Genomic DNA, 25,119 nt, shown 5'->3' on the forward strand with positions numbered 1-25,119 from the left:
GAGAGAGTGGAGGGAGAGAGTGGTCTGTCTCATTAGGGGGAGAGTAATTGGGAGTGTGTAGCAAGGTGTGTATGGGTTTTTGTGTGATTGTAAACTTTCACTTAAAGCACAATAAAAATTATAAATAAATAAATATATATATATATATATATATATATATATATATATATATTAGGGAATAAGATCTCTCTCAAGTCTTTATCTCCTCTCCATTACCCACCAGCCTCATTTAACCCGCCTCTCTCTGTCAGATCTTGGCAAGAACAGTTAGGAGTTGCCTAAAGCACTTCTGGTGGCAATCAGTGCCTGTGAACTTCAAGGAATTCCTCCCACCTGCTATAAAACCATGCTGAAAGGAAAGCTCTCAGAAATTTGGTGCTAATAGGAAAGCTGATCCAATTAGCGTGTTTGAAGTTTCCAAAAAAAAGAAACTGAGGGGTATACAAACACAGAAAACTATGGAACCCACACATGATTTTCAAAATCCCTCGCTCCTATATCATTCTCCCCATTTCAAAATTAAAGTAAAAACTCTCAACATCTCCAAAAAAAGAAAAATCAAATAAAGCTTTATTAAAATTCATGCTTTAAGAGTAAAATTCACAGATGTCTTTAAATTCAAACTATTTCAAGGACTTAACTATCTCCCCAAACACAATAATTCCTCTCTCCATAGCTCCCACTGAAAACCATGTTCCTCTTCAAAAAGGTATCAGAGCTCAGAGACAATGAAACTCTGTTTTAAAATTTTGATCAGAAATTTCCAAAATAAACTGAAACTAGCTAATAAAAGATGCAAAGAGTTTTGGTTTTGTTTTAATATTAATTGCTGAGTAGTCCCTTCGCCCTGCCTTCTTAGACACATCTCCTCAACCTCACACATGCATCAAAACCAAAGAAGGTAAAAAAAAGTAACTTACTTTTTTTTGGAAACTTCAAACACGCTAATTGGAAAGCTATTCATTTTCGGGACATTTTGAACATTTTGTGAGAGTGCATATAATATAAGCCTCGGTTGCCTCATGTGTAAAATATAGATAGCATCTGCCATTTGGAGTTATTTTGAGGTTTAAATGAGATAAAGCATATTACGTGTCTAGCTCAGCTCGTAACTCACTGTCCTCCTTGCCATTCTAAATCTAGGTATCAATGTACCCACTATTTAAAAAAAAAAACAGTTGCCATTGAGTAGACTACAACGCATGTGGCCTCGTGTATAGAGTAGAACTGTGCTCCACAGCGTTTTCAATGGCTGATTTTTCCAAAGTAGGTCACCAAGACTTTCTTCCAAGGTACATTTGCATGGATTCAAACTTCCAGCCTTTCCGTTAGCAGCTGACCACGTTAAGCTTTTGTACCACCCAAGAACTTCATATCTACCAAAGACGTAATTCATATGACTGATGATATTGAGCTTCTCCATCGTCTCTTTCCACAGATGTAGTCAATTTGATTTCTGTGTGTTCCATTTGGTGAGGTCCATGTGCATAGTTGCCATTTATGTCGGTGAAAGAAGGTATTTGCTATGAAGAAGTCGTTGGTCTTGCAAAATTATATCATTCGATCTCTGGCATTGTCTCCGTCACCAAGGCCATATTTTCCAACTACTTATCTTTCTTCCTTGTTCCCAACTTTTGCATTCCAATTGCCAGTAATTATCAATGCATCTTGATTGCATGTCCGATCAATTTCAGACTGCAGCAGCTGATAAAAATCTTCTATTTCTTCATCTTTGGCCCTAGTGATTGGTGGGTAAATTTGAATAATAGTCGTATTAACTGGTCTTTCTTGTAGCTGTATGGATATTATCCTATCACTGACAGCGTTGTACTTCAGGAAAGATGTTGAAACATTCTTTTTGATGATGAATGCAACACCATTCCTCTTCAAGTTGTCACTCCCAGCATAGTAGACTATGATTGTCTGATTCAAAATGGCCAATACCAGTCCATTTTTCAGCTCACTAATGCCTAGGATATTGATGTTTATGCATTCCAATTCATTTTTGACAATTTCCAATTTTTCTAGAGTCATACTTCGTACATTCCAGGTTCCGATTGTTAATGGATGTTTGCAGCTGTTTCTTCTCATTTTGAGTCATGCCACATCAGCAAATGAAGGTCCCGAAAGCTTTACTCCATCCATGTCATTAAGGTTGACTCTACTTTGAGGAGGCAGCACTTCCCCAGTCATCTTTTGAGTGCCTTCCAACCTGGGGGGGGCTCATCTTCCAGCACTATATCAGACAACATTCTGCTGCTATTCATAAGGTTTTCACTGGCTAATGCTTTTCAGAAGTAGACTGCCGGGTCCTTCTTCCTAGTCTGTCTTAGTCTGGAAGCTCAGCTGAAACCTGTCCTCCATGGGTGACCCTGCTGGTATCTGAATACCGGTGGCATAGCTTCCAGCATCACAGCAACACACAAGCAAGTCCACGAGAGCCAAAATATGACCTTGAGTATATCCCACCTGAATTTAGAGACCATCTCAAGAACAGATGTGATGCATTGAACACTAGTGACCGAAGACCAGACGAGTTGTGGAATGACATGAAGGCCATCATCCATGAAGAAAGCAAGAGGTCACTGAAAAGACAGGAAAGAAAGACCAAGATGGATGTCAGAGGAGACTCTGAAACTTGCTCTTGAACATCGAGCAGCTAAAGCAAAAGGAAGACTTGATGGAGTAAAAGAACTGAACAGAAGACTTCAAAGGGCCTCTCAAGAAGACAAAGTAAAGTATTATAATGACATGTGCAAAGAGCTGGAGATGGAAAACCAAAAGGGAAGAACACACTCAGCATTTCTCAAGCTGAAAGAACTGAAGAAAAAATTCAAGCCTCGAGTTGCAATAGTGAAGGATTCCATGGGGAAAATATTAAACGATGCAGGAAGCATCAAAAGAAGATGGAATGAATACACAGAGTCATTATACCAAAAAGAATTTGTCGATATTCAACCATTTCAAGAGGCGGCATATGGTCAGGAACCGATGGTGCTGAAGGAAGAAGTCCAAGCTGCTCCGAAGGCATTGGCAAAAAACAAGGCTCCAGGAATTCATGGAGTATCAATTGAGATGTTGCAACAAACAGAGCAGCGCTGGAAGTGCTCACTCGTCTATGCCAAGAAATATGGAAGACAGCTTCCTGGCCAACTGACTGGAAGAGATCCATATTTACGCCTATTCCCAAGAAAGGTGATCCAACCGAATGTGGGAATTATAGAACAATATCATTAATATCACATGCAAGCAAAATTTTGCTGAAGATCACTCAAAAACAGCTGTAGCAGTATATTGACAAGGAACTGCCAGAAATTCAGGCCAGTTTCAGAAGAGGACGTGGAACCAGGGATATCATTGCTGATGTCAGATGGATCCTGGCTGAAAGCAGAGAATACCAGAAGGATGTTTACCTGTGTTTTATGGACTATGCAAAGGCATTCGACTGTGTGGATCATAACAAACTATGGATAACACTGTGAAGAATGGGAATTCCAGACCACTTAATTGTAAGCTCATGAGGAACCTTTACATAGATCAAGAGGCAGTTATTCAGACAGAACAAGGGGCATACTGATTGGTTTAATGTCAGGAAAGGTGTGCGTCAGGGTTGTATTCTTTCACCATACCTATTCAACCTGTACCCTGAGCAAATAATATGAGAAGCTGGACTACATGAAGAAGAATGGAGCATCAGGATTGGAGGAAGGCTCATTAACAACCTGTGTTATGCAGAAGACACAACCTTGCTTGCTGAAAGTGAAGAGGACTTGAAGCACTTACTGATGAAGATCAAAGACCACAGCCTTCAGTATGGACTGCACCTCAACATAAAGAAAACAAAAATCCTCACAACTGGACCTATGAGCAACATCATGATAGACGGAGAAAACACTGAAGTTGTCAAGGATTTCGTTTTACTTGGATCCACAATCAACAGCCATGGAAGCAGCAGTCAAGAAATCAAAAGACACATTGCATTGGGCAAATTTGCTGCAAAGGACCTCTTCAAAGTGTTGAAGAGCAAAGATGTCACCCTGAAGACTAAGGTGCACCTGACCCAAACCATGGTATTTTCAATCACATCATATGCATGTGAAAGCTGCACAATGAATAAGAAAGACCGAAGAAGAGTTGACGCCTTTGAATTGTGGTGTTGGCGAAGAACACTGAATATACCATGGACTGCCAAAAGAACGAACAAATCTGTCTTGGAAGAAGTGCAGCCAGAATGCTCCTTAGAGGCAAGGATGGCGAGACTGCGTCTTACATACTTTGGACATGTTGTCAGGAAGGATCAGTCCCTGGAGAAGGACATCATGCTTGGCAGAGTACAGGGTCAGTGGAAAAGAGGAAGACCCTCAACGAGGTTGATTGACACAGTGGCTGTAACAATAAGCTCAAGCTTAACAACGATTGTAAGGATGGCGCAGGACCAGGCAGTGTTTCGTTCTGTTGTGCATAGGGTCGCTATGAGTTGGAACCGACTCGACGGCACCTAACAACAACAACAACAACAGACTTAATGTACCTAGGTCTATAGCAGTGACAAAAAATAATATGGTAGCTGTTATCTATTAGAGATAAAAGTATGATACTAAGCCATTGTCAGTAAGACATGTGAGATGAGGTGTTTGTTCAGGGGTCCCTGTCACCCATACTGCACTCAAAATTGCTGTCCTGGATCAAACCAATGGTCAACCTCAGAAATTACATCCAGGATGCTGAGAGCATCTAGGAAAAAAATCACACAGTTAGACAGTGTTCAGGCATTAAAAATTCATCTTCTAAACCACAACTCTTCTTGGAAATAGCAGCTGACTTCATTAGGCTCCGACTCTCCCAGGGCCTGAACCAGTATCTCACATTTACAATACACCCTCAGTTAGAACCCTGCAACCAGCATATTCCACCCTGTTTTACATCACCGTCATCTGTGCAAACCACTCATTCTTCTCTCTTACTCTCATCCTCTGTTTCCTCCCTCCTGTTCTATTCTTTCACCACCCTTTGCCCTCATAAACCATCATCCCACAGGAAGCTCCTTCTACCTCCCACTCTAACTGAAACAAGGTTCTCCCTTCATGACACCACCTCTCCCACAGCCATTCCCAATAGGATCTGCTCGTTCTCCACCACCCCACGTTCACCAGAGTCAGGAGGTAGGTTTTATTCACCTTCAGTCCGTTACTTCTCTACCTTCCTGAGAAAACACCTGCCATTTTGAGGTGCATGCCATCTATGACACCCTCTAAGCCTCTTCATCGTGGTGAACTGCCACCTGGTGACTTCTCAATAATTCTTATTAAATAAAAATTTGATGCCAGACTCATCGTCTTTCTTGACATTCTAAATCCTGATATTACCTGAGTTACTTTAAACATTCATGTTCAACTGTACAACCTCAAGTGCCTTGATCTCCTCAATCCTACAATTTGCATCCTGGTTTAACTTCTTCCTCTACCCAGGCGAAATCCTATGATGGATCACTTCGGCTATTCTTACTATAATCTCAACTTCTTTTCATACTGTCATTCACACCCAAAATCCCAACTCTGTCAGTCTAGTACATTGAAATTTGACCCCATCATCTGTCATCGCTTCAATCTCTCTCATCAGTATGCTCCTCAAAAAAAAAAAAACAAAACCCAAACCCATTGCCTTTGGGTCGATTCCGACTCGTAATGACCCTTTAGGACAGAGTAGAACTGCCCCATAGGGTTTCCACGGAGTGACTAGTAGATTCAAACTGCCAACTTCTTGGTTAGCAGATGTAGGTAGCTCTTAACCACTGTGCCACCAGGGTTCCTGTTAGTTAATGGAAGGAACAAATGTGGGGGTGGGGGGTGGAAGGTGAGAAAATAGTGAGCCATTTGGGTCTCAACCATATCCTATCTCTACAGTCACACCTGCTCAACAAAATCCCTGTCCTGGATCAAACCAACTGTCAACATCAGAAGTTATACCCAGGATGCTGAGGGCTTCTAGGGAAAATCACAGAGCTAGCTAGACAGTATTTAGGCATCCCAAATTCATTTTCTGAACCACAACTCATCTTGGAAATCCTTCTACATGACCATAATCAGCTTCTTTCTCCAAAACTCCACCATTGATCTAAAACTTCTTACCCTTTCATCTCTTCTGTCCTCTCATTTAATGACCCTCCTGTCTGTTTCTTAGAGAAAAGACAGGTTTTCATTAGAAAAGAAGTCACCCAACAGCCTGCATCCCCACCTATCACCTTGTCCATGGCCATGCCCATCTATGACCCACTTCTCCCCTATCACAGTGGTCAGAGGTCTTCACCTGCCTACAACCAGTCTCTATTCTTTGCATCCCATCCCCTCTTGTTTCCTCCAAGTCCTTGTTCCATAAATTATCTATTCTCTTTGCCATTTTCAATCTCTTCTCCTGTACTGACTCTCATCGGTGATTCACCACTCGCTCCTCTTTCCCATCTTGAAAACAAGTATTCAAAGTCCCAATAACTAAAGTTTATTAAGAACTTTACTTTGTGCAAGGGATCATATAAAGCTTTGGGCATCTATTATTTCAGTCAATCCACACATCAACCTTATAAAGTAATAATATTACTTTAGTGAAAATGAAGCACAGAGAAGTTAAAATCATACAGCAAGTAGCTGGTAGAGCCAGGTTTCCAACCCAAGCATTGGATTCTAGAGCCTGTGTTATTAACTACTAAGTTATGTTTCATGAAGGAAACATACTGCACTTACTAGTTCCATTTTCTTACTCATCATTTCGGCTTTCTGGTCCCACACCTCCAATAAAACTCTCCTTTTTTAGCTCAATATTGTCTACTCTTTATTTTCAGTAACTATAAATGAACAGAGTTGGCCATGTCTCTTGCTTACAACAAATAACTTTTTAGATTCCCAAACACTGCTCATTCCTGTTTCTCTTCCTATTTACCTGGATACCTCTTTTCCAGAATCCTTTATGGACTTCTCTTCTTCTAATTGTCTTTTAAATGCTTGTGTTCTTGGGAGTTCTATCTTGTCTCCTTTCTTTTCTCAGTTTACATACTCTCCCTGGATGATCTCATGTATTCCGATTGCTTTAGCTGTCATCTATATAAGTTTCAAGTGGACAGACAGCTATTTGGCAATATTCATCCTAACACCGACAGTTGGAAGTTCTGAGGAATGATACCTGGATACTGACAGGCCACCCAAACAGATTCATATAGGGGAACACTTTCTTTGATAAATTCACCATCAGTCAAGTTCTGGCTCTCAGACTTACCAACTCAGAAACTTTAACTTGACTCTGTCAGAATATTCTAAACAAAAGAGAATAATCTATAGAACTGCAATGCCAAAATACGAGTTATATAACTGAACCTGATGTATGTGTCGGCCTAACCAGAGCATTTTCTCCCCGTAAGAAAAGTACAAGAGGTTAAATTATCAGAAGGCTGTTTTGTGAACATGTAACCAGAACAAGGAGAGTTAACAGTATGATCTAAATATGCAATGACATCATAATATACTTACAAGGATAAACAGTCCATCACCACAGTTGACATATTCCTAATGGGTAGCATAGAATGAATAAATACCCTGAGCCCTAGACAGAACTTGGTTGTGCCAGCGCTGAAGTCTGCCTCTGTGACTCTTTTTCATTGCTGATCCCACCACACTTTTGGTTGTTACTTTATGTTAGACAATATATAAAGAGCTTATTATCAAGGCTTACTGGCCTGTGGATAATGCTGTTCCTTAAAGCTAACTTTGGACATCTTTTCTCTTCCATTCTATGTCAATTTCATGTATTAATTTACAGAACACAATTGTATTTCCCTTTTTTCTAAGTTCTTAGGGCCAAGTCCAACCCATTGAATCTTTTTAATAGCTCAGAAATTGCTCTCCTCTAGTTATCTCAAAATTTCTCCCCTGAATTGCTGCAATGACCTCAGATTTCAACTGAGTCCCCTGGACTGCTTTGCTCCAATCCATTCAAGAGATGCAAACCCAATCATGACACTCATAACTTATAATCCTCCAAGGTTTCCCACAGCACTTAGGGTGAAATCCTAACTCCTTAATGCCTTGGTTAAACTGCTTTTACTCCTGCACTTTTCTCAAAGTACACTTCTAGGAAATCTTTGCAAACCATCGCCCTCTTGAATTTGAGATCAGGTGCACTGTTCAAGGCACACACAGCATCCTGTGCTTCTTTCCACTATAACATTTATCGTGGTATATTACATTGTCATCATTCTTGCCCTTCTCCTATAGATGGTCAGCTTCTTGTAACCTGTGCCTCATTGTCTTTGAACCAAGAATACCTAGCATAGTCTCTGACAAAGAGTAAGAAGTCAGTGAGTGAATGAATGAATGAATGAATGAATATAATGGCTTATCTGTCAGTCTTTAGATTCCCCTGTTGGTTTCTCAGGAGCCCTGGTGGCACCCGGTTAAGAGTTCTCCTGCTAACCAAAAGGTTGGCAGTTCAAACCCACCAGCTGTTCCTTGGAAACCCTATGGGGCAGTTCTACTCTATCCTATAGGGTTGCTATGAGTCGGAATCAACTTGAGGGCAATGGTTTGGTTTTGTTTGGGTTGATTTCTCAATTACCGAGCACTGGCCTGGGGCTAAAGGGGACAATGTAGCAAAGGATACATGCTTTTTAAACACTGCATATATTAGAATGGTGCTAAAATTGATCTGGTTTGGATTGTCCTTTGCCTGTAGGTGTACTAATGGCCAAGTTATACAAGTAGATAATTTTTTCTATTTAATTTTTTAGTCTTATTGCATAAATGCTCTTCTATTTTCCTTGCTAACTGGCTTCCCTCCAGTATTTTTCAATTTGTGTTGACAAATTTGAGTCATTCAACAAGTAAGAGCAACACCAGTCATTCTACAGAACTTTTAAAAAATGTTTCACGTGTATTATTTTACTTAATCTGAGCACATCACTAAGGTGAGGAAGGGTGGTATCGCAAACACAAGTCCACTTTTAATTTTTTCCTATTCTCCACAGAAATGGGGAAATCTTCATGCGGATTACTAGAAAATACAAAACGAAGGTTGAGGATCCCTGTAGCAGATTCACCAAAACAATATGGATCCTTTGTTTCCACAGCGCTCCTTGGAAATTAGCTCACTTGTGACAGTTCCTTCAGCAGTCTAGTCAAAATTGGGAGGTGGGCAGACTGCCTTACAGCATACAACTGAGACATTCCAGACTGTATACAAAGCCCTCACAAAATCACCAGCTATACAAACATTCAATGACTTCCCAAGGCTCGGGCACTTATCTGGGTCACAAAGATTCTTCCATTTCATATTCAAAAGGCCAAATTAGAAAATTATTATGTTGTCGCTATGAGTCGGAATCGACTCGATGGCACTGGGTTTTGTTTTGTTTTGTTTTTTTTAGCTTTATTACTCTTATTGTTGATTTGATTTCAAAAAGTAAGGTCACAGATTAAAAAGGCAAGATTAAAATTTCCAGAGAAACCACCTGTCTCCAACATTTCTTCACTAACTCATTCATTCATGCCTGAAACATTTCTGGAGTCCTACTGTGTGCCAAGTCTGTAAAAGGAATGCACCAGTCCCTGCCCAAGGAGCTTAATGTGTAGTCGGGGAGAAAGATAAGTAAGCAGAGTTATAAAGTTCAGGATAGGCCATCTAGAATAATCACTGTCCGTTTAACTAAAGAACCATAAAAAAGACAAATTCTGATTTACAACTTGCAAACAAAAAACAAAATGAAAACTTCATTCGATGAGAGTCATAAAGGATTCTGTTAAATGGGAAATACTCTTACTACATTTAATTTATTTAATTTACCCAAATTTGATCTTTGTACTTCAGCAGAATGTTTTTATTGTGCAAAGCAAAACATCTCTACATATCCTCAGAAAACATCCAGTGATATAGGATTCACCCTCTCAGCTTAAAATATTTTATCATTCTGGGAAACAAAGGTTATCATTGTCCAATCAAAATACCTCACTCTTTAGTTTTAGTGCATTTTCTCCAGTTAGATTTCTCTTGCATCTAAAAGACCAATCCTTTTTCTTATGAAAAATTGTTTCTCTGTAGGATGGAGGCAAAAGGAAATGAAGAGTTTCTTGGTCTTTTTTCTATACATCCTGAAGCTGAAAACATTTCAAAGTGAAGTTCAGTTCATATAAATTTGTATCTGTTTTCAGGGCCTGAATGTGCAACATTTTCCTTATAAAAATCTTTCTGTACATTATGATTTCAGGTAAATTATCTATTGCTCAGAAAAATATTCTAAGAGACACTTTTTTAAAAAAGAAGTACTGCACCATACAGAGAAAATCCTTGAGGATTCATAGGTTTTATTACAATGAAGCTCTTAAACATAGAGGCATGTAATGGCGGTATTTCTCCCAATGAATCAAGTCCTTCTATTTTGAATCTCTTTGCAGTTCATTTGCGTTTAATTATATTATGATAATTAAAATCATGGACTTTGGTAATAACCTACCAATGCACTACTTTTATAGCTGGAGAAACAGAGGTCTGGCAAGGTTAAATGCTTCACTTTGATGACAAGTAGCTTCTAGTCTTCTGTTTCCAACTGGCTGTTCTTTCTACTACATTACATTCGCATTTTATCAAATACCAGTTAAAACATTTATCAAAACTAGATTCTACGGATGCCTCAGGAACAACTGTTCCAGTAGTTGGACACAGCAACAGAGTTACAAAGATTTCCAAAACCTCTTCTCCCATTCTCTTTTGAATTCAGTGCAAACAGGCTTTTGCTTCCATCCTTTCACTGAAGCTGCTCTTGTTGAGCCACAAGTGACTTCCGCACTGCTAACTCCAATAGCCAATTCTCAGTCCTTCTCTTAATTGACTGATGAGTCCATCTTTCTTGAAACACTTTCTTCTCATGCCTTCTAGGACAATATGCTCTCCTCCTGCCTCCCTGACTTCAATTTCTCAGGTTTCTCTGCTGGCTCATCCCCATCTCTCTGACTACTCAACACTGGACTGTCCTGGGGCTCGGTCCTCAGACCCCCTTCTATTCTCACTGCATAATCAGCGTGTTAGTGGTTCCATCGAATCTCACAGACTTAAATACCATCTACATACATGCCTTTCAATCTCTAAGTTACACCTCTTGCCCAGAATTCACCCCTTGAACTCAAATCTCATATATTCAATTGCCTTCTTATTATCTCCACTTGGATGCCAAAAGGCAGCTCAAACTTAAACATATGCAAAAATAAAAGCTTCATTTTCCCTCCCCAAACCTGCTTCTCCCTCATTTTTCATCTTAGTAAATGGCCATTCCACACTTGCATAAGTCAGAACCTACCTCGTCATCTGGTTTTTTTGTTTGTTTCCTTGTTTTGTTTTTTTTTTATGCCTTACATCCAGTCCATGAGCATACCTTTTTGGTTTTATCTTCAAACTATACACAGACTCCAGCTATTTCTCAAAATTTCCAGAGCTACAAACTTGGCCCAAGATATACCATCAACCTCTGCCTGAATCACTACAATAGTCTCCTAGCTATTCTCCCTGTTTATGCCCTTGCCCCACTTAAGACTATTCTCAAGCAGGAGTCAGAATGATCACGTGAATGCATAAATCAGATCATGTCACTGCCCTCCTCCAAACCCTTTTGTGACTCCCATCTCACGCAGAGTAAAAGTCAAAGTCACAGTGGTCTACAAGCCCTTTCATGTCTGGCCCCGTCATTTCTCTGACTTCACTTCTTAACTTCTCCCTAATCACTCACTGTGCTCCAGCAACACTGGTCTTTTCACTGTTCTTTGGACATGTGGGGATGCTTTTGTCATGAAAGCTTTTCATTCATGGTTCCTCTGACTGCAACAGTCTTTCCGCAAATACCCTTATTGCTCCCTCCCTACCTCCTTTAGGTCCTTGTTGAAACCTGTCCTTTTCAACTGGGGGTTTCCCTGACCACCATAATTAACATTTCAACACTTTCAACCCACCCCAAACTCCCTCTGCCTTTTTCCTGTTTTTTACTTTTTTCCATAGCAATTACCAACATTGGATATACTATAGGTATGTGTTCATTATTTTCTTTACCACCTAGCTCCCCCTAACAAAATGTAAGCTCCATGAGGGCAGGGGCTATTACCTTTTGTATCCTCAGTACCTAAAATGATGCCTGAAACATATGAGTGATTGAGCAGCTGAGCGAGTGAGTGAGTGAGAGAGTGAGCAAGCGAGCGAGTAGGAGAGTGAATGAGTAAGTATATGAAAATTGGCATAAGATATCCTGGGAAAAAAGTGGGAACATAATTGTGAAAGGGGAGAAAGAAATTTTCTTTATATAAAGCAACCTGTTAAACACACTGCCCCATTCTCCTTCCTTCCATCTCTTGTACCTGTTTACAGAGAGAAGAGGAAATGAGAGACTGAGGGAGGAAAGGGGCCATAGCCAAACATAGTCCATCAGCCCTTCCTAAACTGTGTTCTGAGGAAAACAGTAATCCATTTTGAATGTTGTAAAAAGCACAGTAAAAATTACTACGTTAAATGTGATTATGGAAGTAGAAAACCCATCTTAAGCATCAAACCAAATCCACTGCTGTTGAGTCGATTCCGACTCATAGCGACTCTCTATAGGACAGAGTATAAGTGTCCCAAAGGGTTTTCAAGGAATGGCTGGTGGATTCGAACTACTGAGCTTTTGGTTAGCAGCCAAGCTCTTAACCAAAGGTTGGCTTGACTTCCCATGACTCCTGATCTTCTTCCGCACCTTCTCCTGATGTGGGTACACTGTGGGTCCTATGACACTGCATTTCCTACACGCACATACTCAATGATTTCATCACCTCATTGCCACTTTTTTAAATGTTCTTCCTTCTCTAGTCTGTATTTCATGTGTGTTTTAATTTTTATCCTAATCCTCACCTCCAAACGTATACCTTGCCCCAAATCCTAATGCAGAAGTCCAAAGGTTTTTGTCAAAAGCCTTAGACTATGCCCCAAATCTTTTCCATTATTTCATCTAGCTAAATGTGATAATAGTTATCAAAGGCTTTGAAAAGCTGAAAGTTTTCAAGGTTACTATTATAATTATTATATTAAATCCCGCATACTTTTTTAAGTGTCAGTCGTATCACCCAACCACAGGAATTTATGTCAGGGGCTATGAAAAAAAAAAAAAAGGTAAAAGCATGGAGTCATAAAACGTTTGCAGTAAGACTGACCTTACAGATTTTCAAATCCAATTCTCTTATAGTTGAGGAAACCGAAATTCAGAAAAGTAAATTCACTTCTCTAAACAGTGAAAGAGCCAATCCCCATGCAAGGCCCTTTCTATCATTCCAACCTGATGATCAATCAGAACTACAAATGAATCAGAAACTCTTAATGATTTCACACACAAATACACACAAAGTCAGAGAGAGAGAATGTCTCAGATTCACACAAAGATAATACAGTCTATTAGAGTGAATTAGAAGACTAAGCTTAAAGTTAATAGTGTTTTACCTTCTACTTCCTTCTTCATCATCAAAAAGATTTTAAAGATAGTCTTAGATAACATAAACCTTTGGTCACTTGTCTCTATTTGGAGTCACAATGGAAAAACAATTAATATTTTTACTGAACTATACATACAATTAATTTTGTGGAACCAATTTAAGTAAATCATGTTCTCATATAATTTAACTCAAAAAAACACTATTAGTCATCTGTTATTAACATGCCAAGTTTCCCCCACTTTGAACTATGATTGCTAAACTATAGGAAAGTCAATTCCTGCAATGTGCAAAATTTCTCATTTGGTAACAATTGGAAGGGGCACACGACCATACAATTTACTCAAATAATCTTTCGTATCACCTCAAAATACCATGATGGTCCAGTTTCCATTTATGACTTGAGCCAATTTCTGTGTTCTGTTTGCAGCAACATAATTTCACAAGATTTTTTTTTTTCTTTGAGAAAAGCAATTTGTGGTGTTAATTACAGAAAACAATTTTACTTTATTTTTAAGCCAACTTCAGATTCATCCATATAGAAGAAACATATTTAGGCTACTCTGAAATAATAAGAACCCTGAACTGCACCACAATTGCCATTTAATGAATTAAAACATCATAAACACATGAGGTGTTTGGTAAAACAGTAAACACAGCAAATGGCCATTCAACTCTTTATTCAAATATGAAAAACATTCCATATTTAATTAGTGTAGAAACTAAATGTATACATACATACATAAGTATATATATGTGTGTATACATATTCACAAGTATATATATATATACTATATACATAAGTGCGGGCATATGTACATACAAGTGTGTGTATGTACATACAAGTGTGTGTATATATATACATATATATATCCCAAAAGAACAGGATATGTTATTTCTATCCTTTGAAGAACATGGAAATCGCAGAAGCTTCTATTTCCCTCCAAATTTCTCCCAGTGACATTTTCTGAGACAGCTGAAGCCTGCCACATTTAATACCTAGCAATAATTCGAATTCATACATGTTTGCCAAACACACAAGGAAAGAATTCGACATTCTCAACAGCAGGCATTTGTGAAGAGGTTGTGTCAAGGCCTTCTAGAGAACAGAGAAAATTTCAAAGCAGGAAAAATGTAGGAGAACGGTGGGGGAGGAATTTTTAGAAACCACTGCTTTATTTCTTCAACTGGGCAGCAGCAACGCCTGCTAACGAAACTCAGGTGGATGTTACACAGCACCCCCGCCACCCCCCTCCCAGGCTCCCCCTGCCAGGCTGCCCTCCATGATGACAATGAGGGCTCCTGTGAGCCTCACACAGAGGTGCCACTTTAAAGAGAAACTGAAAAAAGTAAATAGGGTCAAATTACAGTGGAGTAGCTGAAACTCATGGCTGTAGGGCAGAAATAGAGTCATTTTGCTTCAACTACCTTTAAAGCACACAGACATTTCTAAATGCATTTCTGCTGGATGAGACACAGACATTATGTTTATACCCATGTGTGAACCTAACTAATGATGACTTGGTGCAAAGATGAACAGATGCAGTTAGGAAATGAATGGCTTCTCTCTTTTATCTTCATCCTTCAATTCTACTAGTAGTTATTACTTACAAGCTTCCCTGTGTCTCACACAACAGGTTTTTCTTTCCCCCTCTTACGTGAGTTATCCCAACAGTGCATTTTCAACCTGGAAGTGAAGCTGTTAGAGAACTGCTGCTGAGTACCCATGTCCAAGTCTGCCTTTTTTAATTAAGTATGTTTCAGCTCTAAGTTGAAAAAAATCAATTAAGTCTCATTTTGATGTGGTTGCTTACGACTCTTAGTTCTGGTTTTCGTACGGGAGGGGGGCACTGTACAAGCTGCCTGAACAAGCCATCTTACTCCAAGACTAAAACTTGAGTAGGTATCAGAGAGCAAACCCAGATGCCAGAGCAATTCTTTGTTCCAGCTGTATTCGGTTACACATTTTGTAAAAAATGATTTTGAAACTTTCTGATACTAGAACAATTTCATAGCATTAGAAATCATGTAATCCTGAGAAATAACAAATACAAAGAATAAATATTTCCCTTACCTGGATCATGGAAAGGCACCAAGGCAAAGTTGAAAAGAGGTCTCTTGGGTCTTTTCAAAGACGTCTCCAAAATTTTAGAAGCCCCTTCGATAACTTGAACTAAATCATCATACATAGAACCAGTCACATCAAACACAAAAGCTAACGTCGAGGCCCCCTCGGGAATTTCCTCAGCCCTGCCCTCCGACTGGGGGCTTGCATCTTGAGCTAGGGAAGAATAAAGAAGAGAAAACAGGAATACCGTGTGGACAGTTTCCCAGGAAATCATTTTTCCCCCCTGGGCGCCTAAGAACTGTGCTTAGCCCTCCTCAACAATAGGCAGAGGGTTTCCTCTCGGAGCAACTCATTAATTAGACTCTTGAAATTTCTTTGAACTAGCAACAAAGTCTGGAGCTGGGAATCAGATGTGTCCAAGCACCAACTCCTCTTGGGGCTGCGCGGAGCAGAGATGCGGCAGCTTTTGTCTAGACGCTGCTTCCTCCGGAGCCTCTGGACTGCTCTCCGCCCGCGGGCGCTGGGTGGCGCGTCGGAGGGTGTGAGACAGGCGCCGCGTCCATGCCCCGGGGGCAGCCGTGAGCCCTGCGGCCGGAGTCGGGCTGCCCTCGCCGCCGCTGCCGCCGCCGCCGCCGCCGCCGCTGCCGCCGCGCTCCGGGCTGGGTAGCGACTGGGGCTCCCAACTTTCCGCTGCTGCAGCTCAGGAGCAAGGAGGGGAGTCCTGGCTCGGCCTCGCCTCCTGATTGGCCAGCTGCAATCCCCCTTCCTTTGCTCTAGACCCCCCCTCCCTTGAGGATAACTCCTTTCTCCACTGTTTTTAGGGTCAATTCTGTACCCGCAAAGCGCTCACAGTGTCGGCTGCACTCCACCCGGCACTCTTTCTAACTTACAAAACCCTAGTGTAAACAATGCCTTTCAAGAATGTGTGGCGAAGACCCAGACTGAGGGACACCACACAAACTAGCACAAAGGGAATTTTCTTTTTCTGATGTGTACAACGCTGCTTCAGACGCCTCTTCCATAATGCCCCCCCAGAAGCCAGGACGCCGCAGCCCAGCCTCGGTCCCACAGCCCACAACTCAGCCCAGCCAGGAGGGGGAGCTGGAAATTTCTCTGGGCTGGGCCGCAGCCGCACTGTCTTTGATCTCCTCAGGGATTGTGAAGCTGAGGGAAAGGGAGGGAGGAGAGAGCTGGATGTGCAAGGAGCCAGAGGAAAAGGAAAGGGCTGTTTGAGGGAAATGAGAGACAGCAGGAACTGGGGAGTCACTGATTGTAATAGGGAAAGATGACAGAAGAGAAGGAAGCTGGATGCGAATACAGGATGGAAGCCCAGCTGAAAGGATAAGGAGTTGAAAAAGACTAAGAAAAACAGCGATGAAAATGGGAAAAAAGATGAGAATTCATAATAACATTAATAATGTTCATGGTAATGAATTTGTGAATTCATATTAAAGGGAAAACTGAATTTTCTTTAAATTTTATTAGCAAGATTCCTGTTTGCTGAGCAGTTTGAACCCTCCCTTCAGCACAATGAGGCAGAATATCCCCCATTTCACCTTTCCTGCCACGGACAGCCCTGTGGCAAGTCACAGCCAAAGGCCCATAAAAAAGGTGTTCCCCTCTATGGCATTTTCTTGCCAATAAGTAAGGAAACCTCACCCTGGAAAACATTACAAAGTTTTTCCGTGCTGTAATTACTATATAAATTATAGTATTAATAATAGAGATAAGAGGCAGGCAAAGAAAGTCAACTATAAGTTAAGGATTCTTCGCTTCATTTTAATAAAAATATATTTCCTTCCTGGAAAAAGAGTTGTTCCCTGGATCCGGGCATTTAAAGACGGGAAAACAAAGATATCTTGATTCATGTTCAGAATGTATATTAGACCACCCATCTGACACAGACACAGCCTGAGGAAGAGCTAGCTCCCATGAGCCTTATATTGTTGGCAACTGTCTTCACTTTCAGTCGCAGCGGCTGTGGGACCTGAGTTTATGATACCTATAAGTCATGTCACTTAAAGGAAGCAGGCAGGCTGTTTGAATTGAGTGGGAATATGAGCACAAAGGGGGAACATAACTTTCTTTCCAAGGAGTGTTTAGAGAATCCTGTTTGAGTAGTCTATTCCTTTGTTTATTTAAAAGGAATTTCATTCTAAGTCATAGAGCTTTCACTGAGACCTGAGCTATTCCAGGTGCTCAAGGGAGTCTGTAGAGTCTAGTGATTAAGAGAACCTGGGTACAAAGCCCAGCAATGACGCTTAGTAAAAAAATTCAGCAAGTTATGTAACTTCTTTGCAACTTCATTTATTCATCTGTAAAATAGGGATAATAGTAGTAGCTGCCTAATAAGGATTAAATGATCCTGAAAAGAATGTTGTTGGGTGAAATCCTCTATAAATGTCAATTAGGTCAAGTTGTTTGATTGTAGCTGTTGTTGTTGTTAGGTGCCATCAAGTCATTTCTGACTCATTGTGACCTTTTGTACAGCAGAATGAAACAGCGCCAGTCCAGCAGCCACTGTGTCAATCCATCTAATTGAGGGTCTTCCTCTTTTTTGCTGACTCTCTACCGTACCAAGCACGATGTCCTTTTCCAGGGACTGGTCCCTCCTGATAACATGTCCAAAGTACATGAGACAAAGCCTTAACATTCTTGCTTCTAAGGAGCACTCTGGCCGTACTTCTTCCAAGACGGACTTGTTCATTCTTCTGGCAGTCCATGGTATACTCAATATTCTTCGCCAACACCGTAATGCAAAGCCATCAGTTCTTCTTTGGTCTTTCTTATTTGGTCCAGCTTTCAAATGCATATAAGGCCATTGAAGATATCATAGCTCGGGTCAGGAGCGCCTTAGTCCTCAAAGTGACATATTTGCTTTTTAACACTTCAAGGCCTTTTGCAACAGATTGTTTGATAGTGTTGTTTGAATTTTCTATATCTTTACTGATTTCCCCCTACTTCTTCTATCAGTTAAGAGCCCTGGTGGCATAGTGGTTGAGAGCTACAGTGAACTATGGCTGCTCACCAAAAGGTCAACAGTTCAAATCCACCAGGTGCTCCTTGGAAACGCTGTGGGGTGGTTCTACTCTATCCCATAGGCTTGCTATGAGTCAAAATAGATTTGACGGCAATGGGTATTCTGTCAGTTATTGAGAGAATGGTATTGAAATCTCTGACTATAAATGTGAATTTGTCCATTTCTCCTTGGGGTTCTATAATATTTTGTTCATGCATTTTGAAGCTCTGTTATTAAATGTGTAAATATTCAGGATTATTATGTTTTCGGATTATTTGACACCTTCATCATTCCTGGTAATATTTTTTGCTCTGGAATATATGTTGTCTGATAGTGATATAGTAACTCCAGATTTCTTTTGGTTTAGCATGAAATATCATTTTCTACCCTTTCACTTTTAGCCTACTTGTATCTTCATATTTAAAGTGTGTTTCTTGTAGTCACCATACAGTTGGGTCATGCTTTTTTATCTAATCTGACAGACTCTGTCTTTCAACTCAGGCATTTAGACAATTAATATTCAGTGGGATTATTGATACAGTTGGATTTAAATCTATCATCTTGCTATTTGGTTTCTATTTGTGCCATCTGTTCTTTGTTCTCTTTCTCCCTTTTTTTTTTTTTTTTCCCCTGACTTCTTTTGGAATAACTGGATTTTTTTATGATTCATTTAATCTTTATTTTGTTGATTAGTTAAACTTCTTTGTTATTTTAGTGATTGTTTTAGAGTTTATAAGGACTCTTGGTGGTGCAAGTGGTTTGCATTTAGCTACTAACCTAAAGGTTGGTGGTTTGAACCCACCCAGCAGCAGCACAGAAGAAAGGCTGGTGATCTGCTCCCATAAATGTTGCAGCCAAGAAAACCCTACGGAGCAGTTCCACTCAGGAACATAGGAGATCACCATGAGTTGGAATCCACTTAACAGCAGTGGATTTGGTTTGGGTTTAAGGTTCATAGTATCCCTAATCACAGCCTCCATCACTTCATGCATGGTATAAGAACTATACTTCCGTTTCTGCCCTTCCAACCTTTTTGCTATTATTGTTATCCGTTTTATACATACTGTATTTTAAACTTCATACTACATTGGTGTTATTTTTTGTTTAAATAGTAAATTATCTTTCGAAGTGATTCAAATGAAAAAAAAATATTAACATGTTTACTCATGTAGTCATCATTTCTGTTGTTGTTCATTCTTTGTGTAGATTCAGATTTTCATCTGATACATTTTCATTCTCCCTAAAGGGCTTGCCTTAACATTTCCTGCAGTGCAGGTCTACTGGTGACAAATTCTTACAGCTATTGTATGTTTGAAAAAATTTCCTTTCACCTTTGTTTTTGAAAGATATTTTTGCTGAGTGCAGAATTCTGTTGTTGTTGTTGTTAGATGCCATCGAGTCGATTCCAACTCATAGCTACCTTATGTATAACAGAAGGAAATATTGCCCAATCCTGCACCATCCTTGCAATCATTGCCATGTTTGAGCCCATTGTTGCACAGCCTTGTTGAGGGTCTTCCTCTTTTTTGCCGACCCTTTGCATAATGTCCTTCTCCAGGGACTGGTTTCTTCTGATAAAATGTCCAAAGTAAGCGAAACAAAGTCTCACCATCCTTGCTTCTAAGAAGCATTGTAGCTATACTTCTTCCAAGACAGACACAGAATTCTAGGTTGACCTTATTTTTTAATTTCAGTACTTTAAAGATGCTACTCCACTGTCTTTTTACTTGAACTGTTTCCAACAAGCTGTTTCCAATATCACCTTTATATTTGTTCCTAGTGGCACAGTGGTTAAGAGCTATGGTCAGCTATGGCTGCTAACCAAACGGTCAGCAGCTCGAATCCACCACCCACTCCTTGGAAACCCCATGGGGCAGTTCTACCCTGTCCTATAGGGTCGCTGTGAGTTAGAATAGACTCATTAGCAATGAGTTTGGTTTGGTTTTGTGTATATGTACCATGTCTTTCTTCTCTGGATGCTTTTAGAGTATTTTAATTTTTATCGCCATTTTGAGCAATTTCTTTATGTTGTGCCTTAGTGTAGTTTCCCTCCTGTTTCTTGCCCTTGGGGGTTGTTGAGATTCTCGGATCTGCGAGTTTTCACCAAATTTGGGGGTTTTTTTGGCCGTTATTTCGTCAAATATTTTTTCTTTCTCCAGTTCCCTTTCCTTTGGAGACACCAATTATACAAATATGAGGCCAGTTAGAGTTGTTTCACAGATCAGCAATGCTTTATTCATTTTTTTAGTTATTATTTTCTTTTCTCACTGTGTTTCATTTTTTATAGCACCCATCACTATTTCTTCAAATTCACTTATCTCTTCTCTCCAAAGACTAATTTGCTGTTGCTCCTACTCAATGTATTTTTCACTTCAGACATTGTAGTTTTGATATTGAAAAGATCAATTTTCATTTTTTTACATCTTCCATTTATCTTTTTAAGTGTATGAATAAATAGACTATAGTTATGATAACTAGTTTAATATCTTTGCTAATTCTAAATTCTGTATTAGTTCTAGATCAGTTTCAGTTGATCAGTTTTTTTCGTTATGGGTCATATTTTCTTACTTCTCTTCATGCCTGGGAATCTTTGACTGGATGTCAGACATTCTGAATTTTACTTTTTTGGTACCAAATATTTTTTAAGACTAAGGATAAAGTCATGGAAATCTACTTCCAAAAATTTGCCAGTGAAAATCCTGTGGATCACAACAGAACATTGTCTGACTCACTTATTTTGAACAAGTCATCAGGAGAGATCAATGGCTGGACAAGGGTATAATATTTGGTGAAGCAGAGGCCCAGCTAGGGCAAGGGAGACCCTTGGTGAGATGAACTGGCAAAACAGCCACAACGATGGACTTGAACATGCCAGTGATCATGAGAATGATACAGGGCCAGGCAATATTTTGTTTTGTTGTACGTAGGTTGCCATGAGTCGGAGTCGACTTGACAATAGCTATCTGTTGACCTATCTATACATATTATCAGCTTTGTTCTGGGACAGAGTTAAGTTATTGGGAAACAGTTTAATTCTTTGAGGATTTGTTTTTTTGTTTTTCAAATTTACTAGGTAAGACCAAAGCAGTGCTCAGACTAGGGCTAATTATTCCCCATTACTGAGAAAAGATCCATCTGTGTATTTTACTCAATATCTTGTGATTCATGAGGTTTTCCAGTCTGGAGGCACTATTCTTAGCCCTGTTTGAGCACCAAGTACTGTTACCTTTAATCCTTTCAAGTGGTTCTTTCCTGTGCCTTGGATAGTTTTCTCACACGCATGTGCTGATCAGTGCTCAACTGAATACTCGAGGGAAACCCTCTTCAGATCTCTGGAGTTCCCTCTACATAATTCACTCTGGTATTCTCTCCTGCAAACTCTAGCTGCGTTGGGCTCCCTGGGCTTTGCGCTCCTTCGCTTTACCTCAGCAGTCTGCTAGGCTCCACCTAGCTTCTCCATATACCATTTTCATTACCTGAAAATTTTGTAGGATATGCCTCATTTGTTCCCCATCTCTCTGAAATCGTTGTCCTTTATCTAAAGGGTAAAGAAAGTAATGCTTTTAATGCATTTAGCGTAGTACCTGGTAATGCAGTAAGAACTCAGTGAAAGCTAAGCATTATTTTTGTCATTATGTTTGTTTCAGGATACAGCTTTGAAAAGTTGTACCATGTGCATACGCACTGGGGACACAAGGCATTGAAGGAGATAGATAACTAGAGAGGCTCTTTGTTTATAGAAGGTCTTTTGGAGCTTCACTACTATCCTGAAATCTAAGGGGTGGTAGCAACTAGGAATGTGTTTAATGTGCACAGGGCATTGAGGTAGGGCAAGATGGGTAACCTAAAAAAAAAAAAAAATTAATGCCACTAAAGTTTTTTTTTTTTTTTTTTTTTTGGAGCCCTGGTGGCACACTGGTTAGGAGCGTAGCTGCTAACCAAAGGTCGGCAGTTCAAATCCACCAGCTGCTCCTTGGAAACCCTATGGGACAGTTCTACCCTGTCTTATAGGATTGTTATGAGTCAGAATCAACTCAATGGTATTTTTACTTAGTGTGTATATATGTAGATTATATATATTTTCCATAACCTCATATGCCTCTGTCTGCTACAGTGTCATGTAATAGGTGATTACATGACTCGAGACATGGGCACGACCAACATGTGCTCTCTCATTTATTTTCAATAATGTTTGACCTCTGCTGAAATGCAGATCTCTTGGGAAAACGTAATCCCTAGGACAGAAATCTTGTTTATACTTTAGAATAATTGAGTCCCTGAAGGAAGATTTTGACAGCAGGCCACCAAGAACCACAAGAATGTGAATTGGGAGAAAGTGACTGAGATAGGAAGGGAGGAGGGCATATGAAGGGGGTAGGGAGACATGGACACAACGGACAATGACACTTAAGCCACAGTTTTGCTTGGGAATAACTATACATTCTAGCCCTTTTCCTGCTTTTGTTATTAAAAACAGCCTCTGTAAGGTTGGAAGGAATACCGGTCTGTAAATATAGTTTTACTTTAGCCAACAATTTTTTCAGTTCTGTCACTCACAAGCAGATCATTCTGAACATTCATTTTAGTTGTAACATTCTCCAATGGTCTTAGCCCAGGTTCCCCAGAAAGCAGAGCCTGAGCTGAATGCCTGGGGTGTGATCCCAGGGTTCAGGCACAAGAGTGGGGGAATGAAGCATGAACAAAGGCAGAGCCAGTGTAAGGGTGCATTATCAAGCTGACCTCTGCTATAATCTATTGGTTACCCAATACAGTGGAGCTGTCTGAAGAACCTTATATAAGGTATCTGTATACTGTTGTTGGAGGGAAGATGAGAGTGGGTGAGGCAAAGAGGAAACTACCTACCCATTGGCTCCCATGCCCATTGGTCAAAGGTTATCCCATGGGACTTAAACAATCCCACACTCATGGGTCCCACATACATGGGTGCTGAGCTGGTTTCATTAGCATCCTGCTCCAAGGCATCAACAGACAAGCCCACAACAGAGGCAAGATCCACAAAGGAGATGCCTGAGGCAAGATACTGTCAGGTTGCACCTCTGCAAAGCTGGCTGGAGCTTGGGTGCTAAGTCAGGTGAGGTTAAAAGGATCTCAAGTGGTGAATATGAGGCATCCGATAAACTGGCCTAATCCAAAATTTGAAACCCTGGTGGCATAGTGGTTACTACTCTGTCCTATAGGTTCACTATGAGTCTTTGGAAACCCTGGTGGTGTAGTGGTTAAGAGCTATGCCTGCTAACCAAAAGGTCAGCAATTTGAATCCACCAGGCGCTCCTTGGAAACTCTATGGGGCAGTTCTACTCTGTCCTATGTGTTAGCTATGAGTCAGAATCAACTTGACGGCAACATGTTCAAGGTTAATCCAGAGTTCTTTGGTATTATTCAATATTGCCTCTTATTTGACAGATAAAAATATTAAAGTCTGAAAATGGCATAGTTAATACTCTAAGCCCAGATCTCCTGTCTCTGAAGTCATAACTGTACTCAATCATTGACTTATTCATTCCTCAAGAAATTTATGGAACACCTATTATTTATGCAGGGATTATGCTAAATTCTAGAGACAGAAAATTCAGTCTCTGTCTTCAAGGCCCTTACAGTCTCACAGGGAGGAGCAAACAATATAATAATGCTCTGAAAGACAGAACCCAGTGTTCTAAGGGAGCAAACAAAACCAAATTTTTCTCAGAAAAAGGGTCTCAGAAATGTGGCATCTATCAAGTAAACACTGAATGTATAGAAATTTACCTGGCCTCAGGCAAGGGAAGAGTGGACGTATTCTACTGGTAGAATTGAACATATAGTTAGACAGGAGAAATGACGAGAAAGGGAGCCCAGCATCAGCCCATTAGCAGCCTTCTGTACCAGTCGTGAGGGCTTGGATTATATCCTGAAGCAACATACAGACACTGAAAGACTTTAAGCTGAAGAACAAGAACATTAGATTTATACTTTAGAAAAATCACTCAGACAAGGAGTGAGAGAGGGAATAAATTAGGGAAAAGGACAGAAATAGGAGTCGGTTGCAGCAATATTAACAACATCCTTCATGTATTGACCACGTAAGTGCCACATTTGGAAACTCTGGTGGTGTAGTGGTTAAGAGCTATGGCTGCTAACCAAAAGGTTAGCAGTTCGAATCCACCAGGCGCTCCTTGGAAGCTCTACAGGAGAGTTCTACTCTGTCCTTACAGGGTCGCTATAGGGTCACTGTGAGTCAGAATTGACTCAGATATGGTTTTGGTTTGGCGCCACATTTTGTTTTAAAATGCTTTAAATGCATTAACTCACTTTGTTCTCAGAAAATTCCCTTGAGAGAGGTGCTGTTATTATCTTCATTTTACAGATAAGGAAATTGAGATGTAGAGCGTCTAAGCAGTTTGCCTAAGGTAGTGAGCACCAGAGTCAGGACTTGAACCCTGTCAATCTGCAAGGCCTGTGCTCTTAACTGCTTTGCAATGCTGCCCTCTGGCTATAAGTTATGGGCATGAACTAAAATAATAGCAGTGGATAAGCCAAGGAGAGATGGTGTATTC

The 25,119-nt window shown here is 40.2% G+C and overlaps 1 protein-coding gene across 1 annotated transcript in view; it reads right to left on the reverse strand.

Moving 5' to 3' along the window:
• HMCN1 (hemicentin 1) overlaps positions 1 to 16,082 on the reverse strand; it is a 551,217-nt gene extending 535,135 nt beyond the window's left edge. The window contains exon 1 of the mRNA XM_064276506.1: positions 15,553 to 16,082. Within this exon, the coding sequence (XP_064132576.1) occupies positions 15,553 to 15,820 (268 nt within the window). The 5' untranslated portion in view covers positions 15,821 to 16,082. The remainder of the gene's footprint in view (positions 1 to 15,552) is intronic.
• Between the last annotated feature and the right edge of the window lie 9,037 nt (positions 16,083 to 25,119).

This window comes from Loxodonta africana, chromosome 25 (genome assembly GCF_030014295.1).
Source record: "Loxodonta africana isolate mLoxAfr1 chromosome 25, mLoxAfr1.hap2, whole genome shotgun sequence".
NCBI classification, from domain to species: Eukaryota; Metazoa; Chordata; class Mammalia; order Proboscidea; family Elephantidae; genus Loxodonta; species Loxodonta africana.